This window comes from Aethalodelphis obliquidens, unplaced genomic scaffold (assembly GCF_003676395.1).
Source record: "Aethalodelphis obliquidens isolate GAN/ISIS:26980383/991018 unplaced genomic scaffold, ASM367639v1 scaffold7, whole genome shotgun sequence".
In the NCBI taxonomy this organism is placed as follows: domain Eukaryota; kingdom Metazoa; phylum Chordata; class Mammalia; order Artiodactyla; family Delphinidae; genus Aethalodelphis; species Aethalodelphis obliquidens.
In genome coordinates this window covers 67,895,752-67,915,974 of record NW_020837951.1, presented here as the reverse complement: position 1 = coordinate 67,915,974, position 20,223 = coordinate 67,895,752, and the positions used below count along the sequence as shown (strand labels likewise).

The 20,223-nt window shown below is 33.2% G+C and overlaps 1 protein-coding gene across 3 annotated transcripts in view; it reads right to left on the bottom strand.

The window, feature by feature from the left end:
* DENND4C (DENN domain containing 4C) overlaps nucleotides 1–20,223 on the bottom strand; it is a 128,119-nt gene that overhangs the window by 71,968 nt on the left and 35,928 nt on the right. For all 3 annotated transcript variants that reach the window (XM_027105936.1, XM_027105937.1, XM_027105938.1), the window contains exons 3-10: nucleotides 14,583–14,835; nucleotides 13,583–13,652; nucleotides 11,482–11,651; nucleotides 8,445–8,683; nucleotides 6,816–6,882; nucleotides 5,711–5,769; nucleotides 4,687–4,831; nucleotides 1,390–1,565 (exon numbers count right to left, since the gene is read on the bottom strand). In XM_027105936.1, coding sequence (XP_026961737.1) covers nucleotides 1,390–1,565; nucleotides 4,687–4,831; nucleotides 5,711–5,769; nucleotides 6,816–6,882; nucleotides 8,445–8,683; nucleotides 11,482–11,651; nucleotides 13,583–13,652; nucleotides 14,583–14,835 — 1,179 coding nt within the window. The remainder of the gene's footprint in view (nucleotides 1–1,389; nucleotides 1,566–4,686; nucleotides 4,832–5,710; nucleotides 5,770–6,815; nucleotides 6,883–8,444; nucleotides 8,684–11,481; nucleotides 11,652–13,582; nucleotides 13,653–14,582; nucleotides 14,836–20,223) is intronic.

The following is a 20,223-nucleotide window of genomic DNA, read 5'->3' as shown; positions in this document are numbered from 1 at the left end:
AAAGAATGAAATTCTGCCATTTGCAGCATCATGGATGGACCTAGAGAATATTATGCTTAGTGAAATTAGGCAGAGGAAGATAAATACTGTGTGATATCACTTATATGTAGAATCTAAAATATAAAAAAAAATGAGTACAGCAAAACAGAAACAGACTCACAGATATAGAAAACAAACTAATGGTTACCAGTGAAGAGAGGAAAGCGGGGAGGGGCAAGATAGGGGTATAGAATTAAGAGATACAAACTACTATGTATAAAATAAATAAGCAACAAGGATATACTGCATAGCACAGGGAATTATTGCCATTACCTTTTAATAACTTTTATTGGAATATAATCTGTAAAAATACTGAATCACTATGCTGTGTACCTGAAAATAGTACAATATTATACATCAACTATACTTCAATTTTTTTTAAGTACTGAAAACCCAAATAAATAAACAAACAAACATAGTAAAGAACTACCACAATTACACAGTTTTCAAAATACAATGGTAGATCCATTTCAAAATTATTTTTTAAGGTACATTAAATGTTTTCTTCCTTCCTTAAGTTATTCTTCTGGTTCACTCAAGGCTATTTTCCCAACCAATTCTACTGCTGTAACCATCGAGGTCTCATCCCAAATTCTTACTCTATTCATTTTCTGCCAGTATCAAACAGTAAAGAATAAAAGCACTCCAGGACCTGGAATTTGGCACTAATACTAGGGAAGTTTCAATACTTACTGCCCTTTACCCACGTTGTTTGTTGTTTTTGTGAGGACGGGGCTGCAGAGGGCGCTCCTAAACATCCATCTAGAACTGGATGGATGAATCTTCTTTTATTAGTGTGGTGCTCTACTGTCTGAACCCTCAGTTACACCACTGCTATACATATTTATCACCTCCAGTAAACACAAACTCTGACTGATTTTTAATATCAATTTCTCTGTAATCCCTATAAAATTCAAATCTTGACAACTAAGAAAACAGCATATTACCCTATATCGTGACTAAACTCAAACAGGTAAACCCATTTTTTAAGAGCTTACACACGGATTTTGAACTAAACCTAGATAGCGTATCATCTCTTGAGCTCTGAAAGCAGTGTTTTTAACCTTTTTTTTTTTAATAATCCATATTCTCTTCTGATAAACATAAATATCTCCTGCCTACTGTTAACATTATTATCCAATATAAACTATTATAATATTGAACACAATCTTTTTCAAATCACACAACATTCCAGGATTCTGATACCTGTCCTGATTGAGAATCATTGCATTGAATCTGAAGACTTATTACCAACTTTTAAAAGTAGCATATTTGTATATGCTTTCAATGAGCTATAACTACATGTGGGGAAAAATATAAATGAAGATAATATAAAAAGAATCAACTTACATATATAACATGTTTGTATCCAAGTCAATGCAAACAACATCTTGTGGTGGGTCATGAAGATCAAAATACCTTGAGTCAACTCCAACTATAAATGGTAAAGGTGCACTAAGCACGGCTGCCAGTGAAAGAGGACAAAGGGGAATATATGGGCATTGCCACTGAAATGGAAAGATCATCTGGGAAAAAAAGTTTTAAAAAATTAACCAAGTTTTAAATTTGCAATGAGAATTAGTAATTAACTAATACTACTGAAAGGGACCATTACAGAGCATTAAAGTCTAGTTTCATTCCAAAAACTAAATGACTATATTAAACTTCATTCCAAAAACTAAATGACTATAAAACACTGCTAGGCAATACTATGAACCAATGTGATTAAAATCTTCAAGAATGACAATGATCATAAGCACAATTAAAATGCTAACAGCTCTTTGCATGTTAATTCTTCTAATGCCTATACAAAATCCACATTCCCATTTTATGGAGAAAGTGAAAGAGGAGAAAAAATAGCCCAAAATTTTATAAAACAAACTCATGATCTTTAACTCTGACGTATTTCATCCATCTGTTAATTTTCAAGATAACCTTTGACTAAAATCCAACTAAGAACACCAAGAACTAAAAAAATTTAAATGATTCTCTTGGGAACAGTAATAGTCAACTAAAAATTTCAACCAAAAAAATTTTGTAACGGCCCAAATAAACATAATATTATCCAACTTCAGTGAATCTTGGCATCTTAAAAATATTAGTCAATATAAAACATACCTCAACAATCTTTACCAGCTTTCCTTTATAAAGCTCTACCTTAATTGTATCAATGTGTTCTTTTTAAAACGGAAAAAAGACAAGTTTTGATAAGTAAAAAAAAAAAAATTAAAATTTTAATAATCAATATTAAAAGTTTAATCACTGATGACAAAATCTTTCCTCTACTACAAAAATCCTTGCTATATTTCAAGATCTAGTTCAATTCTTACCTTACCCATCAGTACTCACCCCAAATAATTACCTATAGCATTTACTACCTCTGCCAGTTATTCCAGATGGTTATACAGAATTGGAATTCTGTCTTCAGTCATTTATTTACTTTCTAGTAATTGAGCACTTAATATGTACCAAGAACTGTTCTAGATGATGGGGCTGTAACAGTGAATGAAACAAAGATCCTGCCCTCATGAAATGTACAGTGTAGCATAAGAGCCAGCAAACTTTTTCTATAAAAGATAAGAATATTTTATGCCTTGCAAGCCACACTGTCTCTGTCACAAATACTTAACTCTGTCTTCATGTATGAAAGCAGTCATAGGCATTATGTAAATAAATGGCCTATGTTCCAGTAAAATTTTATTTACAAAAACAAGTGGCAGCCAGGATTTGACTCACAGGCCACAGTTTGCCAACACCTAGTCTAGCAGGAAGAGAGAAAACAAAAAGAAGACATAATAAATAAAATATATACCATGTGAGAGAGCGCTAAGTGCTACGAAAAAAAGAAAAAGTAAAGCCAAGTAAAGGCGATGAGAGTTTAGAACATGAGAGAGGAGAGGGGGAAAGCAGGCTGTATTATTAAATAGGCCAAACAGGGTAGGCTTCATTAAGAAAGTGACACTGAGCTGAAACTTGAAGGAGGTGAGGGTTTTAGTCAAGGGGATATCTAGGAGAAGAGCGCTTCGAAGAAAAGGAACAGCTAGAGCAAAGGCCTTAAGGTGTGGGGACTGCCTAGTATGTGCCAGGGGTAGCAAAGAGGCCAGCGTGGCTGGAGCAGAGTGAGCAAGAGGGAGAGAAGTAGAAAATGGTATCAGAGAGCAGAGGGATAGAACTACTCGCAAAGGACCTTGCAAGGACTTCAGATTTCCTCCAGGGAAAACTGACTATCTACCATTCAACAAAAGGTACGTTACACCTCTAACTACATAAGAAATTTCAGAATAAAACTACTAGACAACAAAATATGACACCCTTGTCTTCACCTTCGACTTTTGCACACAATCATAAACAATGTCAATTTTACAAGAATACCCATTGGTTCCATCAATTTTTGCTATGGGGCTCCATTAACCCTTCAATATTCTTTGATATTCAAATCACTCTCCTTTTGAGGAATTTAAACTGTCAGGATTCTTTTCAATTTTCTCCTCTTTAAATGGTAATTTGTCTTACTATCAAATCCTCATTTATCAATAGTTTTGCAAGCAATTCAGGCTGTTCTCCAACATCGGTTACATAAATTTCATGCAATCTTGCATTTTAATAAGATTTCCGATTTCACATTGCAAGAGACTGGGCCACAGAGATTCAGACAGAGGGGCATGGATAATCCCTAAAGTTTTATAGGAAGAAATATTTGAGTGGGAACTTTCTAAAACTGGTCAGTTCATTAACAAATATTTTCATGTTATAACAACTTTTGCTTTTACATGTAACTGTGGAGGCTTGGAAAATTAGTACATAATTAGGATCTTTGCCCCCCATAAACCATCTCAAATGGTTATCACTGTTTTCAGTCCTAGCAGCATTTCTCTGACCAGATTAATAACTTGGAGACATACCCCATTTGTTGATTTAACAAGTATTTATTGAGTGTTTACTCCATGCTATTTAACTGTGATAAATGCTGAGGACACAGGAGTAAAAAAGAGACCTAAAAAAGGTCCTTACTTCCATGAGAGTAAAATGGGGAAGGGAAGAGAGAGTCAGCTATTTTAAATTAAACAAATAATGGAAAATAGAGTTAGAGAAATAGAACATCCAAAATTCTATATTATGACCTATAAAGCCCTACATGATCAGACCTCCTTCTAATTGCAATGGGAAGCCATCAAGAGGTTTTAAAACAGGACTTGATTTAACTTTTATTTATGCTTTTCACAATAGCTAAACATCTGTACATTATCCAATTTCACAATCACCTAGATTTTCCTATACATTACTGGCTCACAATGATTAAAAGTTAAAATTGGGAGAAATTAGTCATGTAATTCATGTCCACAATTTTAGGGCAGCTGAAATTGACCAGAGCTTCTCATTTAATAAAGTAAGCTTCATTCACAAGTTCTATTATTATGTAATCATATAGATTCTCTGAAGAACTCTAAAATATGAAAAATTAGAAATTGAAATTCTCTCAATAGAAATCACTTTTTTTCTTTATATTTAGTATTTCTCTTTGCCATCCTACTACATTTATGTTAAACATTTAGTGGTAATTTCAAAGCTTTGGTTGAAGGAAATTTCCCTTTAGAGTAAAAATTCTCTGTCAAGAATTCTGCACTAAAAAGAAAATTCTATACTTACAGCTACAACAGCTTCAGCTACTCCAGTCAACACAGCTGGCCTAAGAGAATGCAGCAAAATCTTGCTCTCAAGTAAAACAAAGAGCAGCAGTGTTGCACAAGTCTCAGGACCCAGATTCATTAACAAGGTGCTAAAGTTGGCTCCACTAGAAAAGGAGAGAAAAAGAGGTGATTATGAACTGTTTCACCAAAAGGTGCTAAGATTTGCTTATTAAATTATTTCCTAAATATTAATAAATTGAAAATCTAATATTAATTTCAAGTCCTGATTTAGTTATCACTGAAAAGTAGCAAATTTAATAAGATGGTATAGGAGAATGATTCAAACTCATCCTTTGGCAACAAGGGCATTTATCGGAAAGATTTTCCTAAAGAACAGCCATTTGAGCTGCGCTCTAAAGAAAGAAGGTAGGGGTTGGTGGGGAGACAACATTTGCAAAGGTCCTGAAGCAAGGAAAAGCAATTGTCATATTCAAGAAATTGAAATAAACCTACTGTGACTAAAGCGTATTAGAGGAAGGGATGAAAACAACAAGAGATTATGCCCAAAGTAAAAATATTTGCATTCTCCAACAATTTTATATTTGCATTCTCAGAAGGAAACACTGGCTGCAGTGTGGATAAAAAACTGAAAGACAAGACCAAAAGAGTGCCAATTAAGAGGCTCATAATGAAGTAGTCCAGGTAAAAGATCATGCTAGCCTGGACTAGTGACACAGATGAAGAGAAGCCAATAGATTCAAGACATTTTAGGAGGTAAAATCAGTTCACCTTGAACATTTAGTAAGCAACTGGATATGCGGAAGGGAGATGAGAGGAAAAGGGATTCCCCACATTCAATCTTGCAACTTTCTTTAAGTGTTCCATTTTTAAAATGCTGAATGGCCCCAGCTATCAAAGTTAGAAACATTAAGGCTAGTCTTAGTTTGTAAAGATAACACAACTCTATTATACTAACCCTTAAAATATTTTAAAGCATTCTGCTCCAAGTGAACAAATGTATTATTTTATATACCATTAATTACCTTAGTGGTAAAGGTGTAGAAACTGGTTGTGAAAATATTAACGCATCATGGACTGATAGCTTAAAAAAAGAAAAAAAATGATAAATTAACCAAGCCAATTTTGAAACCTAAATATTTAGATCAAGGGTAAAATGGAAAACAGTTTTAATAGGCAGACTGAAACAGTTTTGGAAACATGTACTAAAACATAAAACAATAGCTGTTATTTACTTAGAAGTATATAGTTCTTTAAAATTAAATGGTTAATTCAACTGAATTTTGATTCAGTTAACTGATTAAAATACAGCTGTTTAAAAATTATGGAATAACTGCTTTTTAAAAGCCTCCAACTTATTTACTCTCTATTTGGCAATTGCTTAATATATATTAATATTTGCTGAACTGAAATACATTCAAGATTAACAATATTTGACTAACACATATAATGTTAATAACCATCTTAGAAAAAAATGTTTAAATAGCTTGCCTCTATAGATCAGTCTGCAAACTGTTATTGGTCCAGGAAGAACAGTATATAAATAGAGAGAAAGCGATTTAGAAACTTTCATGGCACTCTGACACTGCTCTCATATCCAAGTACATTATCAGTGAACTCATGTCTTTGGACAGGGAATAGACCTGTTCACGTCTATACTGATCTCATATGGTAAGCTGCTTACGTCACAAGCTATATACTTATATAGGTCTGCCACTGACTGGAAATAAAAAGAAACTGGTCCTTTAACAACACTATTATAGACTGCTTCACTTCCGCCTTCCAACCATAACCAATTTCACATTTGATATTTATTAGTCACTCGAATGTTAAAAACATGCCCTCAACATAATTTTGGGTTTTACATTATTAAAGTTGGCTACATAAAGGCCACACATGAACCAATGATGATGTCATGAACCAAGTATTGTAATTATTCCAATTCTGTATACCCAAAATTCAAAAAAACAGTACCAAAGAATATTAGCTAAAGATATAAAATACAGAGAATTCAAGGATTTCATGGATGCATCTTGCTCTGCCTCAAACCAGAAGGGCCATAGCCCCCACACTGCAATGACTGGAATGAACATATGCAGCACTCCCTTCAGACATACTGTTTTTTATTACCTGTACCAGGATTCTTGGTCTTTGTGGTGAAGGAAAAGGGATGTTTTGCATAAAGTGTGAAATGTGCCTAGAAAAAATTTTTGAAATAAAGATAATTACTTTTCTAAAATGCTTCATGGATTTTAACAGATCTTAAGTACCATTATTCATCATCCTGGACCTGACAAAGCCACTTACCTAAAACTTAAGCTAAATAAATAAATACATTTACTTAGTGTAAATAAATGTACTCATTCCACTATGAGTGGAATGCAACTTCTAAAATGCAAAATGTATTTCCTGATTAAAAGTCCAGATTAATATACCCTATTATCACCAGGAAAATAAGAATAACATGAATATAGTTTTCATGAAAGAAGCTAACATTTATTGCCCTGGTTATCAGTATCAGTATGGGGAGCAACTAACTGTGATATAATGAATCAAAACTAATACAGAATTCAATCTAATAATATTAATTAAATTAATATAGTTCTTACACTATAACTTCGGGCAAATCACTTGTCCTATTTCTCCACCTATACATAATAACTCAAGTCTTTCCAAAGTTTTGAGCTCTTAGGAGCCACTAAATGCAAAGTATTACTTCAACTGAAAAAAAAGAATTGATGATATACACTGATTTTTTTTTCACAAATTTCATAGAACCTTAATTTTTCAAAAGGCTGCTAACTTATTATTAACATTAAATTTACTCCAATCAATTTTAAGTTAATCTGACAGCTGAAAGTTAAATCTAGAATTATGAACCATTAGACTGTCATTCCAGTAATACAAGAAAGCTGAAACCATATTGCTACACCAAATTTTGATGTGTTTCTGCATAGTACTTTTACTATTTTATAAAGTTGATTTTTGAGCAGCATTACTTTAAAACCTACAGGTAACTGGCCCCCTCTTATCCACTAAACTAGTATGCTTCACTGATAATCTTTTTGCTATAATGTGAAATTTTGCAAAGTTTAAGAAAAATCTGTTTACACGCAGTATAACACATTTCCACCAAAGATCTTGACTTGCTTTGTTAGCAGGATACATGAGTTATTTACTATAATAAACAAGTCAAAATGCCACTAGAAGTCAGAAAAGATGTGGTTTTAAAAAGACAGTGGTTCCACATCTATTTTTCTTGCTTACAAAACATTTCCATGATGAAGAGAATTACAAATCAAAGGGAAAGCATGTAGAGTTCTATCAATGCTAAAACCAAAACCTTACTTTTAACATCAATTAATCAATTAACATCAATTAACACCATTAATTTCTACATCAGTTTAGAGATGTTTAACTTGCAATGGTCATTTGGATAGTTGGGGTGTGTGTGCAACAACAGCTATTTTTCTCTTGGTTATTTAAGAATGAGTAGGAAGAACACATACAATATAATGTATATATATGTTTCTTCCTCAGCTGAATTCTCAGAAGATTTTTATCTGGTCATCCTCACCACCACTCCTCAATTTTAAATTCAGAGTCAATGATTCAGGTGAAGAAGGGAGCAAGCAAAAAGTAGAATGACTGTGACTCTCCTTCCCTTTCAACTCTGATGCTTGAAGTCAGGTAAACAATGAAATGTACATATATACAACCAATTTTTTCACCAGACATCCTTCAAATCATTATACATACTTTTCAATGGGAAGAGGATGTGGTCCAGACACAGAAAGTTTGTAGATAAACATGAGAAATTTTCTAAAAGCTTCAAAAAAAGGCCAGTGTGAGAGTAAACAAATGCATTTGTTTGAATTGATGGATTTGGAGACCATTTTTCTCTCCACAGGTGTCAACAGGCCCAGCTGCATAAGCTGTTTTTCTGTTAGAAGTTCTCGAGAGTAAGGTTCATAAAACTGGATGGCAGCTCCATATACCTACAGAGTAAAAAAATTCCATTGTAAAATTTGAGTGTTTTTAAAAATTAATTTCTCTTTTTCTCTTTTTCCAAAAGAAGTATTTGCTTAGAGTGCATATGACAGGTAAATGAAAAAAAAAATCTCAAACATTGTTGATGGGAATGTAAAATGGTGCAGCTATGGGGGAAAACAGTTTGGCAGCTCCTCCAAAAGATAAACAATTATCCTATGATCCAGCAATTTCACTCCTAGGTATATACCCAAAAGAATTGAAAGCAGGGACTCAAACAAATACTTGTACACCAGTGTTCATAACAGCATTATTCACAATAACCAAAAGACAGAAACAACCCAAATGTCCATCAACAGACGAACAGATAAACAAAATGTAGTATAGTCATCCCTCAGTATTCGAGGGGGGTTGATTCCAGGACCCCCAGCGGATACCAAGATCCATGAATGCTCAAGTCCCTTATATAAAATGATGTAGTACAGTCGGCCCTCCGGATCCACAGGTTGGGCATCCCTGGATATGGTGGGCTGACTATATATACACTCAAGAGAATATTATTCATCCTTAACAAGGAATCAAATTCTGATAAATACTGCAACATGGATGAACCTTGATAACATTACGCTAAGTGAAATAAGCCAGACACAAAAAGACAAATATTACATGATTCCATTTATATGTGCTACCTAGAATAGACAAATTGGTAGAGACAGATAGTAGAAAAGAGAGACATAGGATAGGAGTGGAAGAAACTTCTGTTTAGAGTGATGAAAATGCTCTAGAAATGGCTAAGTGATACTTTTATAAATCTTTTAACTGTTTAGTCACTATATACATATGTGTATGTATATATGTCATATATATGTGTGTCTGTTATATCACATTAACCCTTGTCTTTACAGATACAAATAACACTCTCACTTACAATTATTTCAAAGTCATCTCTGGGGTTCTTAACAAGCAATATGTCAAAAGCATCACAATGAGGATTTGTTGTTCTCTACTCGTCAAAGTAACTTTGGTAATGCTTAAGTGTTTGAAGATATTAAAATATTCATTTATATTTATTGCTTTCAAAGGAAGAAACTATAAATGATTATTAAGCTAAACAGTTAGCTTACTTGTAAGCAATCCAGTCAATATAGTACTGGCCTTCCATTTAGTGAGTACTTTACTATGTTCCAGACACTGCTGGATACTTAACCTTAATTATTGTCTTCAGTACAGTGGCTGTAAACTTGAAGACTGGAGAATGAGGACACAGATGTATTTTTGTTTGCTCCACAAGAGTCAGCCTTGGTTAGTTACACATTTCAATAAAATTGGCTATTCTATCAAACTTCCTAAGAAAGTTTTCAATTTTTAAATTTCTACTAGATCTGTAGTTTTATTTACTTTTTATTTCCTAATATTGCTTTTTTGCCATCTCTTTTATTTTAAATTATCATTCTATGTTATTATTACTGTTTATACATGTTTTGAATTTTTGGCTATTACCAATAAAGTATATAAATATACATGTGTTTTGGAGAATATATATACTCATTTCTCTTGGGATATGCTCAGGTGTATACCTGTTGGGCCACAGAGTTATTTCTTATCCTTGCTGACAATATAGAAGTTCTTTAAATATTCTGAATACAAGACCCTTATGGAACACCTACAGTATCACATGACTTTCTCCCAGCCTGGGGCCTGCTTTTCCACCTTCTTAATGGTACCTTTGAATGAACAGATGTCCTTAACTCCAGTGAGGTCCTATTATTCATCTTTTCTTTTATGGCTAGCGCTTTCTGCATACTGTTTAAACTATCTTCACTTACTCCCTCAATTTTAATGTATTATTTGTCTTATGACCCTCACTGTTGCTGTTGAGAAATTAGCCATCAATTAATAGTTATACCTTTATAAGTAAGTATGTCTTCTCTTTCTGGTTGTTTTTTGTCTTTGGTATTCTATCATTTTACTATAATATGAAAACAGGTGGTTTTATACTTTTATTTTTTTTCTGCTGAAGATTCAGAGTGTATCTTTAACCTGAAAAACTCAATTTTTCATCAACATTGGAAAACTCTCAATCAACCACTAGCTCTTAAAATGCTGTCTCTCCCTTTTCTAGTCTCTCTTTCTGGGGTTCATTAAATATCTGTTGGTCCATCTGATTCTATCCTCTCCATTTTTAAACTCCTTTTATATTTTATGTATTCCTGTGCCACTTTCAAGATAACCTATTTTCCACTTCATTAATTCTTCCTTCATGTATGACTTATCTGCTGTTTAAACCATTCATTACATTTTTAATTTTATGGATATTTTCATTTCTAGACATTTGATTCTTTTTCCAACCTGTCTACTCATTTTTCAAAATATCCTGTTCTTTCCTTGATGTTCTGAGCCCCTCTATTAGGTCCTGAATAATTTCAATTATATATTCAATTTATAATATCTTTGATATTGTTATTCTATCATTTCAATATCTTAAGGGTGTAATACAGCTCTGTGTCTTGTTGATTCTTCCTATGGTACCTATGTCTTCTAACTTTCACTAGCATCTCATCTTGAAGCCTGGGTTTTGAGGGTATCTCTCCAGAGACTTTATATGTGCTCCTATAGACACTCAAGGGGTATCAGCATCCTGATCCCAATTTTCATGTAGACTTCTCACTTTGGGCATTGAAGTACAAATGTAAACAGAAATGTATTGTGTCCAAATAATCCTAACATTCACATTAACCTTATATTAATCATTTTATGGGTTAAAAACATGGACAAAATAGGTTTAATAAAAGAGGAAAAAATATACCTTTTCAGCAGAAGAGCCTGTGAGGACAAAAGTTGAAAAAACTGGAAGTGGGTATTTGCTTTGGGGATCCCAACATTCAATCGTAGCTCCCATCGGAAGGCAGAAGAGAGGGACAGATTCCGATAGCGGAAATGACTCATAGTCCTCTTCTGGATACCTAAAAATTAAACCTATTGGAGAAAGGACATAATGATACTTATTTATCTATTTATTATTTTTTTATTTTTTATTCTTTGGCTGTGCTACACGGCTTACAGGATCTTAGTTCCGTGACCAGGGATTGAACCCGGGCTCACGGCAGTGAAAGCGCCAAGTCCTAACCACTGGACTGCCAGGGAACTCCCGATAATTTTTTTTAAATAGTTACTTTTAAATAGTTACTAATTACATATTAATAGGATACATATTAATAGGATGTTTTACATATTACATATTAATAGGATATTTTAATAGCACATTCTACAAAATATTTGTGTGAAATTTCAAGATCAATTTTTCTCTTGCCATATCAGTAATTAAAATAAATAACAAATTTACCATTTATTTTTACCCATGGACTTAAAGTTCACTGTAAAATTAAAATGTATTAAATATACTAGTTAAAACTCTATTCAACAGGATCATTAATCTTAATGTATTTTCCCTACATACTGCCAACATCTTAGAGAATGCAAGAAACATACAGGGAAATTTATCAACTATTTCAGTTAGTCTTCTGTGGGGAGAAAAAAAAAATTCAGGGAAGGGACAAGTGTTATGAAATAATGCCAAGGCAGCAGAAATTATCACAGCCCCTAAACTTTTCTTGAGAGAGCAGCAGTGTAAAATGAATGTAACATGAAAAGTAAATGAGACAGAAACTCTTGTTTCTGTACAGTTTGCGAGATCAAGGAAGCAGGAGCAGGGGGCACTCTGAGAAGCATAACAAAGACCCTTCAGAATAAAGTAGCTACATGGCATCAATTCATTAGCCTCTAATATCTCTAACACACAGACCACCTCTAGTTTAAACACTTGAAAGTCAGTAGCAGAATTTTGAGTCCAAATTCAGTCTACAAAATTCTTTATTCTAAAATATGTCTTATATCAAATACCTGAACACCTTCACAAAACTTGTTTCTATACGTTTTCTTTAAGTGACACTTTCTCACCACCAAAAAGAAAAAAAAACTTCTAAGTAAATCATATATAATCAACACATTACAGCAATATTAACAGTATTACATTTTAAAGTGATACTGAAATTTATAACTGTTAATTGTTGCCTTTATTTTTATATTAAATGGTTTGATACATTAGTATGAATGTCTTTATGAGGACAATTAAGATTTCTCATATATGGATTTGCCTGACTTCCCTGAAGTAAAACTTTATTCCAAAAATTGTGCACAATAAAAAGTAATTGACACTGCTTCTTTTCACAAAGAAGTATTCCAGTATCTCTTCTATTTACAACTGGAGCATACCTGTATTTTCAGTTTTTATCCCACCATACCAGTGGGATGAAGAGGTCACACTTAAATCTTTACAGCCCTTGACACTTTACTGTGCAGTTAAGAATGTGGCGATAGATTTCTCAAACACTTCATGGCAGAAAAGGTTCTCAGGCCCTCCTCTCTTCCATATAGCTGATTCTTTGCAACAAGGGAGAAAGGAAGCAACTCCACCTTTCATGGCAAGTAACATGTGGTTTCAAATCAGACACACAGAGATAAGAGAAGGAAATTTATAAGAAGTAAAGATGTAGTTTGACACCTTTCTGACTGCCAAAATATAAAAGGTCAGAGAGTAAATATTTTTCACTCAACTATTAAATCTATTAGTGTAGACTAAAATTGAATGTTTATTCCACAAATGCTTGTTTGGAATAAAATTTTCCATTTAATTAACAGTATATTTTTATTGGTGGGGGGTAATACTAATGTATCTTGTAGTATGTAATGTATTTAGGAAAACTTATGCCTTTACATGCTAAAGTTACAGATAATTCAATTTATGAATAGATCAATTCCACAAACTGTATAAGGGAGCATACACTGTCTCTTCTAACCAAATGTTAGTGTGCAACAATACAGAGACCTTTTTTTTCTCATTTACTCACCAGCTTTATATGCTATTGCATTAGAAGCAGGCACAGACTTCTTATAACACAGAAACACACTGGAACCCCACTGTAAAATATAAATTAGGTTTAAAAAAAAGACAAAAGAGTGATAATAAATTGATTTTGTTGAATGTCTTCTAAAGATTTTGATTATTTCCTCAAGGAAGTCTATTTAAAACATGTTTATCAAACAGACTATATATAGTATACAATATAGCAAAACATGAAACTGAAAACACTAGAAGAAAAGGAATAAAAACAAATTGCCACGAACATTAAACTGATGCAAAGCTTGTTTCAAAAATTTTACAATTCTGTAATCATGCAGAGGCTGCCTCTATTTGAAAGAAACAGCACAAAACGTGGGTGCTGAGCCCAAACTAGGGAAGACTGGGGTCACTAGATGCTATGAAGTCATTATCTCCAGAGGCAAACCTGTCTTGACTAATAGCCTTGGGTGCATGGGTCATCTCTGCCTATACCTCATTTAAGCTAATATTAATTTCCTTTAAGTTGTTTTTCAAAATAAACATAACCCAACAGTAAACTTTAGTGTCATAAAACTATAAATCCAATGTATATGTTGCATTTTCTTCTTCAGTAGAGCCCTTTTAAAATAAATACGAAAACTACAATATTTAAAATAAATAAATATAAAGGGTGTCTTGACCCAATCTCCCTGTAATTGTCCTTAAAGACACCACTAAAACCCAAAAGCTAACAAAACCTGTATATTAGTGTAATGTATTAGTACATATCAAAAAAAAAAAATCCCTGACTTTAAGCATCTATTTTCTGGATGAAATTATTCTAAAACATCAGGTAGCTAAGGATTTTTTTAAGTTATTATGAACCATAAAAATTAGAGAGCTAAAAGTAATAAAAAAGTCATGACAATATAAACTGAGAGTAAATAATAAGCCCAATAATAAAGAGAAGTCCAAAAAATTTTTTAAAATTTTCATATGAAATTTTGGAAATGAAACTTTATTCTTACCATTCCACAGTTTAAGTTTTTGTCAACTTTGCAGAAGGTATGAGGAGGGGTTTCTCCCTTACTGGTTACGATAACACAGATATCAGTTACAGCCAACGAATTCTGGGGTCGAATTAGAGGAGCCCTTCGATAAGTGATAAAGATTCTTTGTGAAGTAGTTGAACTATTGTTGACATTGGCACAGCGACCATAGGGTGTGGCTTGGATCACTTCACATCCTGGAATTAGTCTTTCTTTACCATCATATAAAACTCTGCATGGCAGGGAGGGAAGAAATAAATAGATAAGTTAACATATGTCAGGTTAAGGCTAGTTTTCTCCTTGAGAACAAAATAAATTATTTTTGGTCTCCCCTTTTGTTTCCCAAATGTTAACTGCAAACCAAAACTAAAATAATTACTTTGGGAATTATAAATCTCCTACTATTTTTCAACAGCTAGAATACAATTTTAGAAATGTAAATAGGATCAAACAACTTGATTTTATTGATTACAAGAAACATATGAAACAAAAAAGGGGCAATACCACAATCATCCTCAGGTCAATTCTCAGAAGTTTTATCTAGTATTCAGGTGTTTTCACAAAATTTACCTTCATAATTCCTGTCAAAATTTCACCTTTAAAAATCCCCTGACTGGGCTTCCCTGGTGGCGCAGTGGTTGAGAGTCCGCCTGCCGAGGCAGGGGACAAGGGTTCGTGCCCCAGTCCGGGAGGATCCCACATGCCGTGAAGCGGCTGGGCCCGTGAGCCATGGCCGCTGAGCCTGCACGTCCAGAGCCTGTGCTCCGCAATGGGAGGGGCCACAACAGTGAGAGGCCCGCGTACCGCAAAACATAAATAAATAATAAAATAAAATAAAATAAAACACCTTCTTTGTTTTTAATGGGCAAAGAATCTAAATAGACATTTGTCCAAAGAGGATATACAAATGTCCGAAAGCACATAAAAAGATCTTGAACATACTATTAGCCATTAGGGAACTACAAATCAAACCACGATGAGATACCACTTCACATTCATGGGAATGGCTAGAATAAAAAAGCAGATAATAACAAGTGTCAGAAAAATTGGAATCCTCATACAATGCTGGTGGAAATCAACAGCTCTGCAAAACAGTCTGACAGTTCCTCAATGGGTTAAACATAGATTTTCCACATGACCCAAGAGGAAAAATAAACACAGATTCTTCTCAGTATATACACAAGAGAAAAGAAAACACATCTATGCAAACACTGGTACACAAATGCTTATAACATCATTATCCACAACAGCCAAAAAGTGGAAACAATCAAATGTCCATCAACTAATAAATGGATATGTAGATTGTAGTATAGCCATGTAACAATATCATGGATCAATAAAAACAAAGAAGTACTGATACATGGTACAACATGGATGAACCTTGTAAACATATTAAGTGAAAAAAGCCAGACAAAAAAGACCACATATAGTATGACTGCATTTACATGAAATGTCCAGAACAGGTATATCTACAGAGACAGAAAGTAATTTAGTAGTTGCCTAGGACTAGAGAGTAGGAAAGAGTATTGGAGAGTGACTGCTAAGGGTATAAGGTTTCTTTTCAGAGTGATGAAAATGTTCTAAAATGGACTGTGGCTACACAACTCTGTGAATATACTAAAGACCATTTAATTGTACACTTTAGATGGCTGAATTGTACGATATGTGAATTATAGCTCAATGAAGTTGTTAAAGCCCAGCTAAATATAACACTATAATAGCCTCCATATTTAAATCAAAATAGTATTGGCAAATGAGTAAATAGAAAGAACAATGAACAGAAATTTAGTATATGATAAAGGTGACACCTCAATACACTGAGGGAAAGATGGACTTTTTAATTTAATAAGCGGTGCTTGAATAAGCAACTTGCCATTTGGGAAAAATAAACAAACAAAATTCTATCTGTAGTTCACACTATACACAATAAGGGCTCCCAGTGGATCACATATGTAAATGTAAAGAATGAAAACATACTAAAAGAAAACCTAGCAGTAGGAAAAATGTAACTATGACTCAAAATCTAGAGGCAATAAAAGAAAAGAGTAAGAAAATAAACTTCATAAAATAAACTTTACATGACAAAATAATGCTGTAAACCAAGTCAAAAGACAAATTATAAGGGGAGAGGAATGGAGAAGGGGCAAAATAGGTAAAAGGGATTAAGAGATATAAACTACTTGTAATAAGTTACAAGGCTGTAATGTACAGCACAGGGAATATAATCAATATTTTATAACTTTATATGGAGTATAATCTATAAATATTCAATCACTACACTGTATACCTTATAAATTAACATAACAGTGTAAGTCAACTATACTTCAATTTAAAAAAAAGACAAATTAATAAACTTAGAGAAAACATCTGATGACTCTTTTACAAAAAGTTCATCTTCCTAACACACAAAAATCTCATTTAAAAAAAACAAGAAGAAGACCAAAAACCTGTTTTTATTTTATTTTATTTTTTTACTTAAGCATATTGCTCAGTTTATTGGCATAAAGTGTACAAACCGGTATAAACAGCTCCAGACCAAAAAACAGACAATCACCAATGGTTCTCATTATTCTCCCTTCCAATCACTATATCATTAAGGAAAACCACTATCCTGAATTTTAAAAGAATAAATTAATCAAAAACCTGTTTTTAAAAAAGACATTAACAAACAGTTAATGCCAAAAGACATTAACAGTTCACAAAAGAAAAAACGGTCCTTAAACACTGAAGAAATACTTAACCTCATTAAAATTATTCTGACATACCATTTCTCTACTGTGAGACTGACAAAAATTCAAAAATCTTATCACATACTTTGTTGATGGCATTGTGGGGAAAGAAGCACTCACATACAGTGATGATGGTAGGATAAAATGGCACAATCACAATGGAGGGAAACTTGGTAACATTTAACAAAATTATGCATGTATGTATCTTTTAACCCAGCAATTCCTTTCTAGGATCTACCTGAAAATTATAACTCCACAAATATGTAACAACATATGCACAACATTATTCACCAAAGCATTCTTTAAGGGCACAAGATAGGAAAGAACCCAAATGTCCATCAATAGAGGCTGGCTGAATAAAGTATGATACATCCACACAAATAAGTGTTACAAAGCTATAAAAAAAAAAAAAAAAAGAGTGAGAAAGATCTCCATTTTCAGAAATGGAGTGGTTCCCAGGAGATGGTGTTAGGTGAAAAAACAGAGTATAAAATAGTGTACATAGTATCTGCATTTTGTTTAAGAGGAAGAAATAAAACTATACACACATATGTGTTTATTTCTGTAAAAACACACATTGAAAGGATAAATCAGAAACAAAACAACAGGGGAGGGGAGGGCAGAAAGTATAGAGAAAGGAGTAGAGGAAACAGAAACTGAAGCAATACTTCTCTAAATATATCTTTTTATGTGTTTTGAACCGCAACAATATTTTCCATATTAAAAGAATTTTAAAACAAATGAAACACAAAAAGGAACAAATGAACCTAACTGCATAGCAAATTGGTAATATAACCACATAGAAAAACTATTTCATATAATTTTTTAACGCAGTACTCTGTAAATGTTTAATGGGTTTTATTCTAGGGACAAGGAACTCAGTAACAGAATTACTATTGGTAGTAAAACTGATACTATAACTTGAGATTACCTTACGTAAATAAGATAAATAAGTAACGTATTTATGATTTAGAAACCAAGATTTTCAGCTAAGAGAAACAAGATAAAATCCAAAATGAGTTCAGTAAGATTTTAATGTTAAAATTTGAAGTTGAAATATGAGTATGAACTCATGATTTATATAAATATTTATTTATATAAAAAATAGACACCTCAGTAACAATGAATACACATAGCTCCAAATTTTGATTGACATAGCAGTCAGCCGGAAAGGGCTCCCACTGGCCAAACCTGGGACAATTTGGGCAAAAAGAATAAGGATTGCAATTGATTTTTATCAAACGGAATAAATTAAAATTCAGTTCCTCAATTATACTCAAAGAAAATTTAAACATCTGTCTCATTAAAAAAAATGACGGGCTTCCCTGGTGGCGCAGTGGTTGAGAGTCCACCTGCCGATGCAGGGGACATGGGTTTGCGCCCCAGTCTGGGAAGATCCCACGTACCGCGGAGCGGCTAGGCCCGTAAGCCATGGCCGCTGAGCCTGCGCGTCCGGAGCCTGTGCTCCGCAACGGGAGAGGCCACAATAGTGAGAGGCCCAAGTACCACATTAAAAAAAAAAAAATGAGGCCAAGAGAATAGGAAAGCTCTTCATTATGATAAAATGCCAATTAAAAATGTATTTTTTAAATGACAGTGTTAGAAAAGTCTCATTTTACATCCCCCCATACAAGATCTAATTCAGGCAATGACCAATGGAAACAGTAAGTGAAAAGGTGTTAGGGGACAAGATATTTAAACAATGCCCACAACTCCACAAATTACTTAAATAACAGAAAAAATAAAAATGCCTTTACAATAGATAGCAAGCCATTAACCATTTTAACCAAGTGACTGAACTTAGCATCACTAATTATGGGACAATCTGTCACTACATGCTTTTCTGATGCTAGCGCTACCTGTAAGTATTCTTGCCAAAAATATTTAATGTACATTTAACCCAGACTTTAAACCTAACACCAGTTTACAGGAAATACTGACAATAAAGGAACAAGTTAAATGATGAGGAAACAATCAGATAAATCTAGAATGTAGGGCATTCTATAAAACAAGTGGCCCAGACTCTTCAAAATGCCTATATATCACAGAAAAATGTTGGGGAATGTTCTAGATAAACAGACTAAAGAGGTACAATAACCAAATACAACAGGTAAGCCACGACAGGATCCTGGATTTTTTTTTGAAGCTATAAATAAACATTCTTGAGACGACTGCAAATATTTGGCTAGGGAGTGGATACTGAAAAATATGATGGAATTATTAATTTTCTATATACCATGGTCATTAGGAACATGTCTTAAGGGATGCATGGTGAAGTATTCATAGGAGTATTGTTATGATAGCTTCAGTTTAACAAAAATATTGGAAAATGTTAATTTGTTGAATCTAGATGGACAGCATATTGTTCATTATACTACAGTTTACCATTTAGGAGAAAAGGATACTGGTGTTTATTACAATATTCTGTTAACTTTTCCGTATGTTTGAAATTTTTCAAAAACCAAAAGTGCTGGAAAAAAAATTCATATGAAAGTCAATCAATCTGATAAGTGAAGGAAGATAAAAACTTTGTATAGTCTGTGATTCTTTATCTCAAAAAACACATCTGACATATACAATAATATAGTGACCTGATTAAATTACACTTTATGGAGTATTTGAAATTATGAGGGAATATCAGATCTTACATATTGTAACTTAACATCTTTTCCAGGAAAAAAAAAACTGTTATTTTTATAAATATCTCATCTTATTTATAAAACAGTCCAAAAGGTCAAAAGTTTGACAACTCTGTTTCATATTTAGTTGAATGAGATGGGTACCTGTCTTTACACTGGCTAACAGGTTTTTCCAAACCTCACTAGTATGCTTAATTGAGGGGAAAGAGGGGAGAAAAGACCAAATCACCAGATATTAACAATTATTTGATC